Source organism: Manis javanica, chromosome 5 (genome assembly GCF_040802235.1).
Source record: "Manis javanica isolate MJ-LG chromosome 5, MJ_LKY, whole genome shotgun sequence".
In the NCBI taxonomy this organism is placed as follows: domain Eukaryota; kingdom Metazoa; phylum Chordata; class Mammalia; order Pholidota; family Manidae; genus Manis; species Manis javanica.
In genome coordinates, this window is record NC_133160.1 from 45618299 (window position 1) to 45635189 (window position 16891).

The 16891-nt window shown below is 41.6% G+C and overlaps 1 protein-coding gene across 3 annotated transcripts in view; it reads right to left on the minus strand.

Moving 5' to 3' along the window:
- The window catches only part of RALGAPA2 (Ral GTPase activating protein catalytic subunit alpha 2), a 401571-nt gene that overhangs the window by 358372 nt on the left and 26308 nt on the right, over positions 1-16891 (minus strand). For all 3 annotated transcript variants that reach the window (XM_073236981.1, XM_073236983.1, XM_073236982.1), the window contains exon 2: positions 4445-4555. In XM_073236981.1, the coding sequence (XP_073093082.1) occupies positions 4445-4555 (111 nt within the window). The remainder of the gene's footprint in view (positions 1-4444; positions 4556-16891) is intronic.

The following is a 16891-nucleotide window of genomic DNA, read 5'->3' on the forward strand; positions in this document are numbered from 1 at the left end:
AGCAGGCCCGTGTCTGCAGCAAAGTGGGAGAGCTGCAGCCGATGAGATTAGAGAGCAGGTCAGGTGCAGGAAGGGTCTGATGCCACTGTAATGACTTCAGGAGTGGGAAGCCATTTGACGGTTTGGAATGCGAAGAGTCATGATTTGACTCACATTTAAAAACTTTTAAATCACTCCAGCTGCTCTTTTGAAGAGACTTTGGCAAGGGTAGGGATGAGGGGGGCACCCAGGGGAGGGCAATACATAACTATGGAAGGGGAGGAACATTTCTGAGGCTAATGCAATAATCCAGATGAGAATAATGGGAGCTTCAGTATTACCAGTAGAGGCACTGAGAAGAGGCCAATGATGCTTGTTGTATTTTGAAGGTAGAGCCAAGTCAGGTTTTGACTTGAGTAACTAGAAGGCTGAAGTTATCACAAGATGATTTTATTACTCTTAGTAAACATTTTCCTTTATTCTTTTGTTTTGGTACACTTTCTTCCCTGAACTCCAATCATAACACAGACTGTGCCAAAAGCGTGAAACTTCAAATTCTCACTCTATTTTTATTGGTTCCTCACTGTGATTCTTTCAAATAGATTTCAAATATGAAAAGAGGTATTCCCCTCCTTCCCAGAGATTTCTGCTTCTCCAACCCTTGAATTGGACATTCCATGTGATTAGCTCTGGCCAATGTGACATTAACAAATGTGAAGTTTGAAAAGCCTCATGCACTTGCTGAACTTGGAACCCTATGACCAATGTGAAGAAACCCAACATAGCTTTCTTCTGGACACATGGAGAAGAATTGAGATGCCCTGACAATAGCTTGCCAACCAAAAGAAATGTGAATGGGGCCACTGCCACCAACTTAAGTCAGAAGCACGAGCCAACCTAAACCAGAGGAACTGCCTAACAGACCCAGAAAGTCATAGGCCGAATGACCAGTGCTTATTTCATGGTGCTCAGGTTAGCAATGGTTTGTGAGGCAGTTTGTTATGCAGCACAAATTAAATGATACAGCCTTGAACAGCTGCACTTTTCTAAAAGTAAAGAGGGAGCAAAAGGAGGAAGAGGGAGGGAGGGAAGATGCTTTAAAAACAGGGCTTTTAGGTTGTAGGGGGTTTTTAGATATGGAATTTTAATTTTTTTCTTTGCTTTTGATTGTACATATCACACTTTTCTCCACACACACCTGTGAAAAAAAGTCAAGTGGAGCAAAGCTAGCAAGCAAGATAAAAATCAGACCATTTCATATTGTAATATCTACAAATTTGGCAAAAAAAATTTGAGTTCAGGATTTATATAAATTTATAAATCACAGTGGGAAAAAATGAGCCATTCATTAAAAAAACTTGTTGGCCTCCTTGGGCACATGCCCATCTATGACTTAATGACATACCAGAGCCTGGGGCCTTCTGTCCATAAGATGCCAAGCCATGTGCTCTATGTCAGAGACCCCCACAACGCCTCACCCAAATTCCTTCCTCTCCACATAGGACATCTGCCTGAAGGCTGAAGTTATCACAAGATGATTTTATTACTCTTAGTAAACATCTTCCTTTATTCTTTTGTTTTGGTACACTTTCTTCCCTGAACTCCAATCACAACACAGACTGTGCCAAAAGCGCGAAACTTCAAACTCTCACTCTATTTTTATTGGTTCCTCACTGTGGGCTTTACAGAAGTGACCAGGGCATCTGTACACTCCGTTCCATGTCATCTTTCTTATACTTGACGCTGTCTCAACCCAACTCCCCCAAATCCTTGCACCATCAGCCTGCAAGCAAGCAAATGCATCCTTAAAAACCCTCCCATGACCAAGCGACTGCTTGAGGTACAATCCTGTCTTTATCCAACTTTCTAAAGGATAGTCTCACAAGCAGCCTTCACTGTCCCACCTCCCAGTTGCTCCATTTCTCTCTGTCTGGCTTCCAATCCCACTGCTCCCCTAAACCACAGTGACAACCTCCTTTATGTGACATCATTTCCTAGTCCTGCTACTCTTCAACCTTGTGTCATCAGGCACTGCTGATCTTTCATTCCTTCAAAGTCTCTCTTCTCCAGGCTTTTGTGACAAAGCACCTCCCTGGCACCCTTCCTCCACCACTCCTTTATCATTCCCATTTATCTCCCAATAAAAGAAGGAATTATCCCAAATCCTGACTGTCACTGTTTCTCTACATATATGTTCTCCCTTGGCAATAAAATGACTGTACCTTCCAAACTCCAGTACCTTAATTTTATTGCCCAGCTAAAACCTACACTTGGGTGTCCCACAGGCACCTCAAACTCAGACTGCCCAAAGCTGACTTCGTCCTCCCAAACCTGGCTCCCCTCCAGGGTTCCCACTGAGATAATGGAGCTTATGAACCAGACTCCACATCCTGAAGGCATCTTTGACTTCTCCCCCATATGTCCCTTGATATCCAAGTCTCATGGATGGTACACCCATGAGACACACACTTCCCTTAACTGCCATCTCCCTGGATCAGGCACCACCAGCTTTTATGTGGACAATATCATCTGCCTATTTGGCCTTCCTCCATCTGTGTTCACTTACCACATTGTAACACACTGCCTTAGTAGCAAACGTTTTCAAGGGCTCTAACCACCTAAAAGGACAAAATCCAAACTCCTTAGCCTAGAATTCAAGGCTCTTTGCAAGGCTAACATTATGTGATTTCCTGCATATATCTTTCATATATCTTTGTTACAAGAAAAAAGAAATGCCTTTCCATACATGCCCTAATAGCAGCCTCCATGCTCTCACCCATTTTCAATCCTGCACCTGCAGTGCCCTCCTCCTCCAACTAATATCTTCCATCTCCCTCAAGGTCTACACCCCCAAGGCCACCTTGTCCCCAAAGCCTCACTCACACACTGAAAACAAAGTCATCTCTCTCCCAACAACCACAGCACTTAGTCTATATCTCTCCTCCCAAACCAGTCTACCACCCCCACCCCCACCCCTGCATGAAGCATGGTCAGCATCTAATACATCTCTGGATTCCTCACAGGCATTTAGCACAATGCCTTGCATGCTGTTATGATGCAAATACTGGATGGTAAATAAATGAAGGATTAAACACAGGAGAGACACAGAGGCCCTGAGAGGCATGCTCTGGGATGCTGAAGCACATAAGATCTATGCCACAGGTATGACACACTCCCATCTGTAGGTGAACAACACAGATGACATTTCAGTGTCTGTTGACATCATCAGTATTATTTTTTTAATGGAAGAAACATGAATAGAATGGTGGTTCTCAAACTTGAAAACACATCAGTATCATCGGAGGGCTTGTTAAAACACAAGTTGCTGAGTTCTGCCCGCAAAGTTTCTGATTCTAAGCCTACGAGGCTTAACAAGTGGCCAGGTGACAGCCATGCTGTTAGCCCCCAAACCACACTTGGGAACCACTTACACAGAGAAGAAGCTCTGAAGTTAGTGTCAGGAAACGGGTGCAGTTCCAATTATGCAATTAAATAATATGTGTGATCTTAGGCCAGGAATATAACCCCTCTGACCATGGTTTTCTCAACTCTAAAATGAGGACTATGGACAACACATTCTCTTGAGCCCCTTCCAACCTTAAAACTAAGTGATTCTGACTCAGTCACTCAGAAGTCAGTTATAGAATTATGGCATTTCTCTTCAATGCAATACTATGTAACTATTTAAAACTGTGGTGGAAACAAATGTGCTAACATGTAAGGATTTTCAAACCAGATTACATGAAAATGAAAGATGATGATAGCAGCTAACACTGACTGAGCACATTCTATGTGCCATAGTCTGTCCTGAAATCCCAGGATATATGTTAATCCATTTTATGCTGACTTAGAGCTGAACCAGAGAAAGGCTAAGTAAATTGCCCAAGAGAAGGGTGGGTCAGGATCCAAACTCAGTCTGGATCCTCAGGCTACACAATCCTGCCACCTAAATACAGAGGAGAACAGGCTTGAATTTCAAACAATATTTTATATTAAGTATATAAGGGCATAACCATAAACATATCTAAACATAATGTATTAATAACAGAGAAGAAATACAGAAAACTTTTAATAGTGATTATCTCTGCAGATCAGGACTGGGCATCTCCGGGCAAAACAGACACTTTAGATTTCATCTTAAACTCCTTAGTGGGTCTGAACTTTTTCATAATGTGCATATTTACTTTTCTTTCTAAGTACATTACTCCTTGGTAACTCCTGCCTTCTGTGGGTTCTTCTATTTCCCCTTTAGCCATTTGCTGTTCAATTGACACCCATGTAAGAGAACACTCAAGGGAAATAAAGGTGTAACCACTGTGACCTCACAGTTTTGCCAAGGGCTTGACAAGAAAGAAAGTATAAAAGCATATAATTTGCCGTTCGTGACACATACAACCTCTAATAATCCCCTGAATGTTTTAAAAAAACTCTGCATATAAAAAAACATTTTTATAGAAGTACTTACCTTTTAGTTTCAAATTATTTTCCAGTGTTATAAAATTTTCATAGAAGATGAAATATATCTGAGAATAGTTGGTCTCAAAAAACTGCTTAAGATCACTTGCATCCACATTATCTGAAAAGAAAAAATTTCCATTTATAGTAGTAACATTATACAATGTTCAGAATTCATAACCTTTTCAGAAATGAAGGAACTTAAAAATAGCTTTTACTTCCTTGTAAGACAAAACCAAACAAAGAAAATAGTACTGCCATCCATTTATTGTTCACCTAAGAGTTCAAAATTAGCCTCCCCTTGGCACCCCACCCTCTGCAGCTCACTCCTCCTGGTTGGCCCTACTCACCGCGGAGAATCCCCAATCTGCCTGAGACTAGGTCAGTGCCTCTGCTGTGTGCCCCACTACTCTGTTCTTCCCCCGTCATAGGACGTGCCATACTTAATTCCTGATGGAATTCCTGACTTAACTCTAACAGAATGACCTGCCTGCTCAGTTAGAGATCCTCCCTACCTCACAAAGCCACAGTCTATCTCAGGCATCATTATGTCCCCTGCATCTACCACAGTATTTTAGTTCAGTATTTTCTTGAATGGGTTGAATAAAAGAAACAGCCTGCAACATACAGTAATAGGATAATGACTACAACTTGTAAACCATTAGCTCATAAGCCTACAGGAAAGAAATGGCCTAATTCTCCTTCATCTTCTGGGGCTATTAAGAGAGGAACTGCATCTCTCTGCTGAGGAGTCCTGATTTCTATCTGCAGCCCTGATGATCCCTTGCCCTTTGAGAGCTCTATGCCTATAGCCTGCTATCGGCTGGACTTCTCCACATGAGGGATTAAAATAAAAGGTTTCTCAAATTAATCATGTCCAAAGGAAAACACTGTTTTTCACCTCAAACTATGTTCTTCCCTCAGGCACCACTACCCCCCACCCAGCTTCTCAAGCTCAAACCTGCTCATCATCCCAGCTCTTTTGCTCCTGCACAGCCCTTCTGCATGGTGTCAGATCCATTTCCAGCAAGTTACAGCCCTATACTACCCTGCCTGGCATATGCTGCCATGAACCTTCACCCCACTGCAACCATACCCTCAGCATGGGCTCCCTGCCTCCGCTCTTCTCCTCAGCAGTCCATTCTCCACATTGCAGACACAGGAAAATCTAATAATGTAAACTGAATCAGATCATTCCTTTACTCAAAACCTTCCAATGGCCTCCAGTAGTACTTAAAATAAAATCCAGACCCTCATAGTCTGCAAACTCATAGCCTGCAAGGCCCTGCATGATTTCCTCCATTTAACGCCTACTTCGTTTCATACCCTGCACTCTAGTTACTATGGCTTCTCTCCATTCCCCAAACTCCCAAACATATTCCCTACCTGGGTAATCTCTTGTTTGTTGCACACACTTCCAGATCTTCATACAGTCCATTCCTTCTCATCCTTCAGATCTGGGATCACACATTACTTCCTCAAAGAAATGTAAAAGTGCCCCTGTCTGTCACTCTTCAAAATTCACCCTATCCCTTGCCTTCTTCCTTCACAGACTCTGTGGCTAATAGATGCCTGACTGCTCACCAGTGAATGGGACTTAGACACAGAATGCCATCAGTGAGCAAATAATCTCCCTAGGGTCAAGGATGTGGGTGCACTGATACAGCAAGACGGCACAGAAAGGTTGCTGGGCAGTCAATAACTACCCCATCTTCCCCAGGTTTCCCTGGTCCCTCAGAGATACTCAAATATCAACAACCTGAACAAAGAGAGTTCAAGAAGCCAAAAGTCCAGGTAACAGCCACCTTTTCCCTCAGCCATTCACTATCTTTCCTGTGGATGAGGCATGGATGGTGGTGAGCTTAAAGATAATTAGATACTTTCAGCCAACAAGACAATCAGATACCTTCAAGGTGACCGAATCCAAGGGAAACTAACAGCATAACATCTGTAACACACTCACTTCCTTTACACATGTGAGGGCTCCTCATCAGTTTGGGCATGCACTCCACATGACTTCCCCCACAGCACTCAAGATTAGTGGAAGTTATCTCATTTACTTCTTCACTGATCGGCACTCCACTACAATGCAACCTGATAAGGGCAGGAATCTCACCTGACTTGTTTACTGCTATATTTCCAGTCTGAGGAACAGACTCAGAGCTCAGAACTCAAAAGGAACTCAAAGCATATTTGTTAAATAAACAAAAACAAGTTTAAAATACTTTATATCTCTAATTTGAAATCTAGAAGTATTCCTTGGTTTTACTTTTAAAAAGACTCATTAGATGAATATTTATATATAGATCTTACAGAAGGCAACTACAGGCACTGAAATTTAGCATCCTGCAATAGGCACAACAAGAAGGTATCAAAGGGGTGGGCAGCTTATTTATTTATTTATTTATTTATTTATTTATTTACTTACTTACTTACTTACTTACTTACTTACTTACTTACTTACTTATTTATTTATTTATTTATTTTGTTATCATTGATCTACAATTACATAAAGAACATTATGTTTACTAGGCTCCCACCTTCACCAAGTCCCAACCACAAAACCCATTACAGTCACTGTCCATCAGCGTAGTAAGATGCAGTAAAATCACAGCTTGTCTCCTCTCTGTTGCATAGCCCTCCCCATGCTCCCCGCCACATTACACATGCTAATCGTAATACCCCCTTTCTTTTTCACTGCCCTTATCCCTCCCTTCCCACCCATCCTCCCCAGTCCCTTTCCCTTCGCTAACTGTTAGTCCATTCTTCGGTTCTGTGAGTCTGCTGCTGTTTTGTTCCTTCAGTTTGTCTTTGTTCTTATACTCCACATATCAGTGAAATCATCTGGTACTTGTCTTTCTCTGCCTGGCTTATTTCACTGAGCATAACACCATCTAGCTTCATCCATGTTCTTGCAAATGGTAGATCTGTTTTCTTCTTATGGCTGAAAAATATTCCATTGTGTATATGTTCGTTATTCATTCATCTACTGATGCACACTTAGGTTGCTTCCATTTCTTGACTATTGTAAATAGTGCTGCAATAAACATAGGGGTGCATATGTCTTTTTCAAACTGGGCTGCTGCATTCTTAGGGTAAATTCCTAGAAGTGGAACTCCTGGGTCAAATGGTATTTCTATTTTGAGCTTTTTGAGGAACCTCCATACTGCTTTCCACAATGGTTGAACTAATTTACATTCCCACCGGCAGTGTAGGAGGGTTCCCCTTTCTCCACAACCTCACCAACATTTGTTGTTGTTTGTCTTTTGGATGGTGGCGATCCTTACTGGTGTGAGGTGATATCTCATTGTGGTTTTAATTTCCATTTCTCTGATGTCTAGCATGTGGAGCATCTTTTCATGTGTCTGTTGGCCTTCTGAATTTCTTCTTTGGAGAACTGTCTGTTCAGCTCCTCTGACCATTTTTTTATTAGACTATTTGCCTTTTGTTTGTTGAGGTGCATGAGCTCTTTATATATTTTGGATGTCAACCCTTTTTCGGATTTGTCATTTATGAATATATTCTCCCATACTGTAGGGTACCTTTTTAGTTATATTGATGGTGTCCTTTTTACAGAAGTTTTTCAGCTTGATATAGTCCCACTTGTTCATTTTTGCTTTTGTATCCCTTACCGGGGGAGATGTTGATGAAGAAGTCGCTCATGTTTATGTCCAAGAGATTTCTGCCTATGGTTTTTTCTAAGAGTTTTCTGGTTTCATGACTTACATTCAGGTCTTTGATCCATTTCAAATTTACTTTTGTGTATGGGGTTAGACAGTGATCCAGTTTCATTCTCTTACATGTACCTGTCCAGTTTTGCCAACACCAGGTGTTGAAGAGGCTGTCATTTCCCCAATGTATGTCCATGGCTCCTTTATCATATATTAATTGATCATATATGTTTGGGTTGATATCTGGAGTCTCTATTCTGTTCCACTGGTCTGTGGCTCTCTTCTTGTGCCAGTACCAAATTTTCTTGATTAATGTGGCTTTGTAATAAAGCTTGAAGTTGGGGAGCAAGATCCCCCTGCACTTTATTCTTCCTTCTCAGGATTGCTTTGATTATTCAGGGTCTTTTGTATTTCCATATGAATTTTTGAACTATTTGTTCCAGTTCGTTGAAGAATGCTGTTGGTAATTTGATAGGGATTGCATCAAATCTGTATATTGCTTTGGGCGTGGGTGGCCATTTGGATGATATTAATTCTTCCTCGCCAACAGCATGGGATGGGTTTCCATTTGTTAGTGTCCTCTTTAATTTCTCTTAAGAGTGTCTTATAGTTTTCAGGGTATAGGTCTTTCACTTCTTTGGTTAGGTTTATTCCTAGGTATTTTATTCTTTTTGATGCAATTGTGAATGGAATTGTTTTCCTGATTTCTCTTCTATTAGTTCATTGTTAGTTTATAGGAAAGCCAAAGATTTCTGTGTGTTAATTTTGTATCCTGCAACTTTGCTGAATTCTGATATTAGTTCTAGTAGTTTTGGAGTGGAGTCTTAGGGTTTTTTATGTACAATATCATGTCATCTGCAAATAGTGACAGTTTAACTTCTTCTTTACCAATCTGGATTCCTTGTATTTCTTGGTTTTGTCGAATTGCCATGGCTAGGATCTCCAGTACTATGTTGAATAACAGTGGGGAGAGGGCATCCCTGTTTTGTACCCGAACTCAGAGGAAAAGCTTTCAGCTTCTCGCTGTTCAGTATGATGTTGGCTGTGGGTTTATCATATATGGCCTTTATTATGTTGACGTACTTGCCCTCTATGCCCATTTTGTTGAGAGTTTTTATCATGAATGGATGTTGAATTTTATCAAATGCTTTATCAGCATCTATGGAGATGATCATGTGGTTTTTGTCCTTCTTTTTATTTATGTGGTAGATGATGTTGATGGATTTTCGAATGTTTTACCATCCTTGCATCCATGGAATGAATCCCACTTGGTCATGGTGTACGATCCTTCTGATGTATTTTTGAACTCAGTTTGCTAATATTTTGTTGAGTATTTTTGCATCTACATTCATCAGGCATATTGGTCTGTAATTTTCTTTTCTGGTGGGGTCTTTGCCTGGTTTTGGTAATAGGGTGATGTTGGCTTCATAGAATGAATTGGAGAGTATTCCCTCCTCTTCTATTTTTTGGAAAACTTTAAGGAGAATGGGTATTATATCTTCTCTGTAAGTTTGATAAAATTCTGAGGTGAATACAGCTGGCCCGTGGGTTTTGTTCTTGGGTAGTTTTTTGATTACCAATTCAATTTCGTTGCTGGTAATTGGTCTGTTTAGATTTTGTGTTTCTTCCTTGGTCAGTCCTGGAAGGTTGTATTTTCCTAGGAAGTTGTCCATTTCTCCTAGGTTTTCCAGCTTGTTAGCATATAGGTTTTCATAGTATTCTCTAATAATTCTTTGTATTTCTATAGGGTCCGTTGTGATTTTTCCTTTCTCGTTTCTGATTCTGTTGATGTGTGTTGATTCTCTTTTTCTCTTAATAAGTCTAGCTAGAGGCTTATCTATTTTGTTTATTTTCTCAAAGAAGCAGCTATTGGTTTCATTGATTTTTTTCTATTGTTTTATTCTTCTCAATTTCATTTATTTCTTCTCTGATCTTTATTATGTCCCTCCTTCTGCTTACTTCAGGCCTCATTTGTTCTTCTTTTTCCAATTTTGATAATTGTGACATTAGACTATTCATTTGGGATTGTGGTTCCTTCTTTAAATATGCCTGGATTGCTATATACTTTCCTCTTAATACTGCTTTCACTGTGTCCCACAGAAGCTGGGGCTTTGTATTGTTGTTGTCATTTGTTTCCATATATTGCTTGATCTCTATTTTAATTTGGTTGTTGATCCATTGATTATTTAGGAGCATGTTGTTAAGCCTCCATGTGTCTGTGAGCCTTTTTACTTTTATTGCACAATTTATTTCTAGTTTTAAAGCTCTGTGGTCTGAAAAGTTGGTTGGTAGAATTTCAATCTTTTTGAATTTATTGACACTCTTTTTGTGGCCTAATATGTGGTCTATTCTGGAGAATGTTCCATGTGCACTTGAGAATGTGTACGCTGTTGCTTTTGGATGTAGAGTTCTATCGATGACTATTAGGTCCATCTGTTCTAGTGTGTTGTTCAGTGCCTCCGTGTCCTTACTTATTTTCTGTCTGGTGGATCTGTCGTTTGGAGTGAGCGGTGTGCTGAAGTCTCCTAAAATGAGTGTATTGCATTATATTTCCTCCTTTAATTCTGTTAGTATTTGTTTCACATATGCTGCTGCTCCTGTGTTGGATGCATATATATTTATAATGGTTATATCCTCTTGTTGGCCTAAGCCCTTCATCATTATGTAACGTCCTTCTTTATCTCTTGTTACTTTCTTTGTTTTGAAGTCTATTTTGTCTGATACTAGTACTGCAACACCTGCTTTTTTATCCTTATTGTTTGTATGAAATATCTTTCTCCGCCCTTGACTTTTAGTCTGTGCATGTCTTTGGGTTTGATGTTAGTCTCTTGTAAGCAGCATATGGATGGGTCTTGTTTTTTTATCCATTCTATTACTCTGTGTATTTTGATTGGTGCATTCAGTCAATTTACATCTAGGGTGATTATTGAAAGATATGTACTCAATGCCATTGCAGGCTTTAGATTCGTGGTTACCAAAGGTTCAAGGTTAGCTTCTTTAGTATCTTACTGTCTAACTTAACTCAGCTATTCAGCTATTATTAACACTGTCTGATGATTCTTTATTTCTCTTCCTTCTTATTCCTCCTCCTCCATTCTTTATATGTTGGGTGTTTTATTCTGTGCTCTTTTGTGTTTCTTTTGACTGCTTTTGTGGGTAGTTGATTTTATTTTTTGCCTTTATTTAGTATTTGGTTGGTCTGCTTTCTTTACTGTGATTTTATTTTCTCTGATGATATCTATTTAGCCTTATGAGTGCTTCCATCTAGAGCAGTCCCTGTAAAATACCCTGTAGAGGTGGTCTGTGGGAGGCAAATTCCCTCAACTTTTGCTTGTCTGGGAATTGTTTAATCCCTCCTTCATATTTAAATGATAATCATGCTGGATATAGTATTCTTGGTTCAAGGCCCTTCTGTTTCATTGCATTAAATATATCATGCTATTCTCTTCTGGCCTGTAAGGTTTCTGCTGTGAAGTCTGATGATAGCTTGATGGGTTTTCCTTTGTAGGTGACCTTTTTCCTCTCTCTAGCTGCCTTTAAAACTCTGTCCTTGTCCTTGATCTTCACCATTTTAATTATGTGTCTTGGTGTTGTCCTACTTGGGTCCCTTCTGTTGGGAGTTCTGTGTCCTTCTGTGGTCTGAGAGACTATTTCCTCCCCCAGTTTTGGGAAGTTTTCAGCAATTATTTCTTCAAGTACACTTTCTATCCCTTTTTCTCTCTCTTCTTCTTCTGGTACCCCTATAATGCAGATACTGTTCCTTTTGGATTGGTCACACAGTTCTCTTAATATTGTTTCATTCCTGGAGATCCTTTTATCTCTCTCTGCATCAGCTTCTCTTTGTTCCTGTTCTCTGATTTCTATTCCATCAATGGCTTCTTGCATCTCATCCATTCTGCTTTTAAATCCTTCCAGAGATTGTTTTATTTCTGTAGTCTCCCTCCCTACTTTGCCCATTAGCTCTTGCACTTTTCTCTGCAGCTCCATCAGCAGCATGGTTATGACCTTTGTTTTGAATTCTTTTTCAGGGAGATTGGTTAGGTCTATCTCTCCAAGCTCCATCTCAGGGGTTGTCTCTGTGATTTTGATCTGAATCAAATTCTTCTGCCTTTTCATGGTGATAAAGGTTGTTGTGGGGAGCTGGCACGTGTGTCAGCTGGGAGAACATCCCTTCTTGCTAGTTTGTGGCCTTCCTCTCCTGGGAGAACTGCAACCCCTAGCGGCTTGTGCTGGGCAGCTGCATGCAGATAGGGTCTGTGATTCTTGCCTGGCCGCTATGGAGTAAGCTCCACGGTTGCTGTGGGCGTGCCCATTCTCAGGCTGCTGCTCCGCTATGGCGGAGCCACGTCGGAGGGGGAATGGGTGGGAGGCTGTGCTGCTTTTTAACAAGGCTAACTTCATGATGCATAGAGACATAATAGGAAGACTCTGTTAAAGAAAAAGACTATGACCTCACACTTCCTTTAAACAGACATTCTTCATCCATTCATTTAAACATCACTGGGCCCTTACCCATGCCAACTATCCCTGTGCTAAGTCCTAGGATAGTTAAAGAGAATAAGATGCAGGGCCCTCAAGGGTACGCAGGTGAACAAACAAGTAACAGAAAATGCACTTTGACCAAAGTTTATGCAGGGCATCAAAGCAGGGGTGTGGACAAGGTCACCTGAGGAGGTTGTGAATATTAGCAATGCTATACATTCATGCTTTAAAACACATTTCCGTGAATTATTTTATTTGACCCTCTCACCAGAATCCTGAGAGGCAGATGGAGCAGGTGTGATCAATATAAAGAAATCTCAGGTTCCATATCTTACATGACCTGCCCAAGGAAATACAGCCAGTAACATGGGTAGGACTTCCAACTCAAACCGAGTTATACAAAGATCTCAGAGACAAGTGGGACTAAATCTGAGCTAGAAATTTGGTCATGGATGAAGAAATAAGTCACCACCCTGGGGATACACAGGAGAGCCAGATGAAAAAGAACAGGAAGTTAAGAAGACCGGTAAGAAACAAAAGGGAGTGAGCGACACTGAAGATGGGACCTGCCGGTTTCCCGGAGAAGATCATGGTAATCTCCCCACAGCCTTGTAGGGCCAGCAGATTGTAAACTGCTTTGAGGTGATGGTTTCAATGCATTTGGAAGAGATACCAGCATGTTGCCTTACTATAATCACAAAACTTGGGGAAGTATGCTCAAACTAACCATAGAGAAGCAATCAGTCGATAGCTTTACAGAGCTAAGGATCATTCCTAAATTTTTAAAGAAATATCCATTAATTTCTCATTCTCCTTCACCACCAACCAAAGGCCAATAAACTGTTTATCTGATTTTCTCATTATATTCAAAAATAATCTCTATTCCACACCAAAAGCTACTAAAAGTTTCCCACTCCTGTGCCCAGCTAAACTGCTTGTTGTCACTTATCTCTCCACATCTAGTTGAAAGACAACAGAAAATGTTCAGAACAAAACCTTTGGAGCAGACTGTCTGGGTAAAGACCAGAAACAATGGGTAAGCACTCTGCCTCAACCTGAGAAATGGGGCTAACAATGATCCTACATCACAGGACTGCTGTGATGACAAAATGAGCATATGCAAAGTACTCATAAGAGTGTCAGTCAACAGGATATACATATTCGTTGCTTTGTAATTACCCAGCTCCTGGCAAAAGCCATCTCACTAGGTGGGAATAACCCTACTTCACTTACCTACGAAGCCATAAAACTCAATGACTCATGAAGTTTATACACTTAATGAGACCTCCGTTATTAAATGGCACTTAATCCTAATAGGCAGTAAACACTACCAATAAACAGACTTATGAAACCAGGGGGGTTATCCCTCCACTTCCTTCCACATACATTCCTTTCCAATAACAATTCTACTCCTTTTTAGTTGGGAGGATTGTAATAGAGCCTCACTAAAACCTCCTGCAGCAGACCCTTGGGAACGACCAAAGGAAGGGTGCTTTTTTCTTTCCCCACTCGGGAGCTCCACTGGAACCCATCAAGAGGAAGAAGCGCTCAGTTCAGCTCCTCCCTAGCAGGGAATGGCCCCCAGTTCTATCTACTACTCCATCCCCGGCTCCACCACCCCAGAGTTAAGAGCCTTCCCTGCTCTCTCCACACATCTGTGAGTAGACCAAGATGGTGGCATTTACTGTTTCATTCAAATTCCCTAAATACTGGCAGTGAAGGAATGACACTGAAGATCACAGGCTGGCAATAGGGAAAGGTAATAAGTGAAAAATCCAAGGTGAACTTGATGACTTAAATAAAACATAATTTAGAAACAGCAAGAACAGAAAAATAAACTAGTCAGACACAAGACAGAAAACACTGACAAGGGTGAATGTCATTAGTAATGCATCATTACTTAAGGCTAATACGATTCTGGTGGTTTCACCTTTTAATACCTGTCAAGGTCCTTGACCTCCTTCCTCTTGTGGTAGTTTGTAAAAACTTCACAAATTATTCCTTCCTTCCATCCACACCTTTGGATAATGTCCACCCACACTGATTTGGGGCTGATCTTACTTGCGGTGGCCAACCAGTCCTTAGAAATATGACCCAGGAGTGGCTAGAGAGCTTTGTCTCTTGGTTCAAGGGAAATGGGGAAATTCATGGAGCACAGCTGGACCCAGCCTACAGTGGAGCCAAGCCCAGGCAACCTGCAGCCAGGGGCAGAACCACTCAGCCAAGGCAGACTGGGAAGGGAGAAAAAGAGATGCTTGTTGCTGGAAGGTCTATGTAAGGTGTGAGGTTTGAGATGTATTATTACACAACATTATTGTGGGAACATTGGTGGGGAAGAAGGAGAAACTCATCACCAAGTGGCTTCACTGGCCATAAGGGTCAGCAAGCCCATAAAGAGGTGTCCCCAAGTACAATACATCATTGCCTCTGTTAAAGAAAGAAAAGCAGAAAAAATGGATACAAACTTCCCATCAACAGAGACACATGCTAACCAGGGTGCAGAGCAAGGACTGCTTTTCCTGACACCACCCGAAGGTGAACCTCCTGCCAAGGACAGATAAACAACCAGGAGCTCACCTGATGTGGTGGTAAAATCCACACAGTGAAGCCCTTTCAAAACTCAGCAGGTAATCAGGTCATAAGAGGGTAGGCATGCTGATTGTGCTTCAAAGGTAAATCAACACTTTAATCATCATAATCATTATTAAAGAAAAATTCACATCTGAAAAATGCATCTATATACAGACCTAGAAATGTCCCCATACTCCTTATATGCCAATACAAAATCTTGGTGTGGATGAAAATACTAACACACAGCAGATGAAAGGCTCCAGCCCTGTGCACCAGGGCTCTGAAGCATGAGATCTGGTCAAAAGTATGGTCTTTTGAGATCTAGTCAAAAGAGTGAGAGGTCTAGGGGAAGAGGATAAATTCAGAGGTGGGCCAAGTCACCTCACAGGTAAGAACACCTCGCCTGATACCCCACCTGGTCCACCCCACCATGCAAGATTACTGTGTTTAAAGTGAAGGTTCCTATGGCCAGGATTCTCACCTGGCCCTGGTTAGCTTGCTCACTACATACAGGTGGGCAATACATTGTTATTGACTCTATATAAAGAGCTCCATCCAGTGCTCTGGATGACACTTTGGCAGGGCTGCAAGGCTGCAAAAGAGCAGAGATGAGATTGGAATAGTGGCAGAGCCTAGGACAGAGACTGAGATTGAATCTATAGTGAATTTGCCTGGGGCTGAACCATTAGCAAGACAATTGGCAATGTCAGCAGGGTTCACTGTTGACTGAGAAGCACTAGCTGCCCTCATGGGAGTGTTTCTGTACTCTGCACCTGTGAATGGGGAGACCTTCGAGTGTCCCCCAGTGGACATGTGGTCTGACATGGCTTGCCTCCATGACAGAACTGGGGCCCTCCAGGAGAGGTGCAGCCCCCTCCCCAGGCCATGGAGCACTCTATGCTCTGCTCCTATCCTCAGGCTCAAGCAATGAAAGTACAAAAGAAAATACCGTCTGCTATTCTAAGGAAGAATTTAAAGGGCTCCGTAAAGGTCACAGTGGCCCAGATGTGGGTTGATTTGATAAAGGCAGAATCAAACAGAAGGAAATTGGATGGAAAGTCAAATAGAATCTTCCTGGAGCTGTGGCAACAACTGAAACTGGAGCAGCAGTTCCGGCTGCTGAAGATAAAGCAGAAGCCAGAGACAAAGCAACAAGATGGGTCTGTATGTTTGCAAGACTTTCTGCTGGAGAGGCTGGAGAAGGTGGGTATTGTAAGTAAGGCCCACCCATGGTCCTTTTGGTTAACTCTTTGAGTAGACCTGGTTTGAATACAACCAGGATGGCATGGATCTCCTCAGGCTGGAGGGTTATTATAATTTGTTATATTCAATATTGTATTTTGTTATCATGGAATTTGGTTACAATGTTCCAGCTTCCTCACATAGGGACCATTGCAGAGGATTGAGGGCACACAGATTTAGAGGCAAGTATCCTGGAGGGGTGGAGTGTGGATAAAGTGAAGTTTCCTATGGCCGGGATTCTCACCTGGCCCTGGTCGGCTTCCTCACTACACACGCGTGGGCAATATGTTTTCATTGACTCTATATAAAGAGCTCTACCCAGTGCTCTGGGAGACACAGTGGCACAGCTGCAAGGCTACAGGAGAGCAGAGATAAGACTGGAGTGGTGGCAGCGCCAAAGACAGACTCAGATGGCTGTGGGGGTAGAGAGGCTCAGAGGCAAAGACTGGCTTGCTGCATGCAGACTCGCTCTGAGTGGATGGGATTCTAGT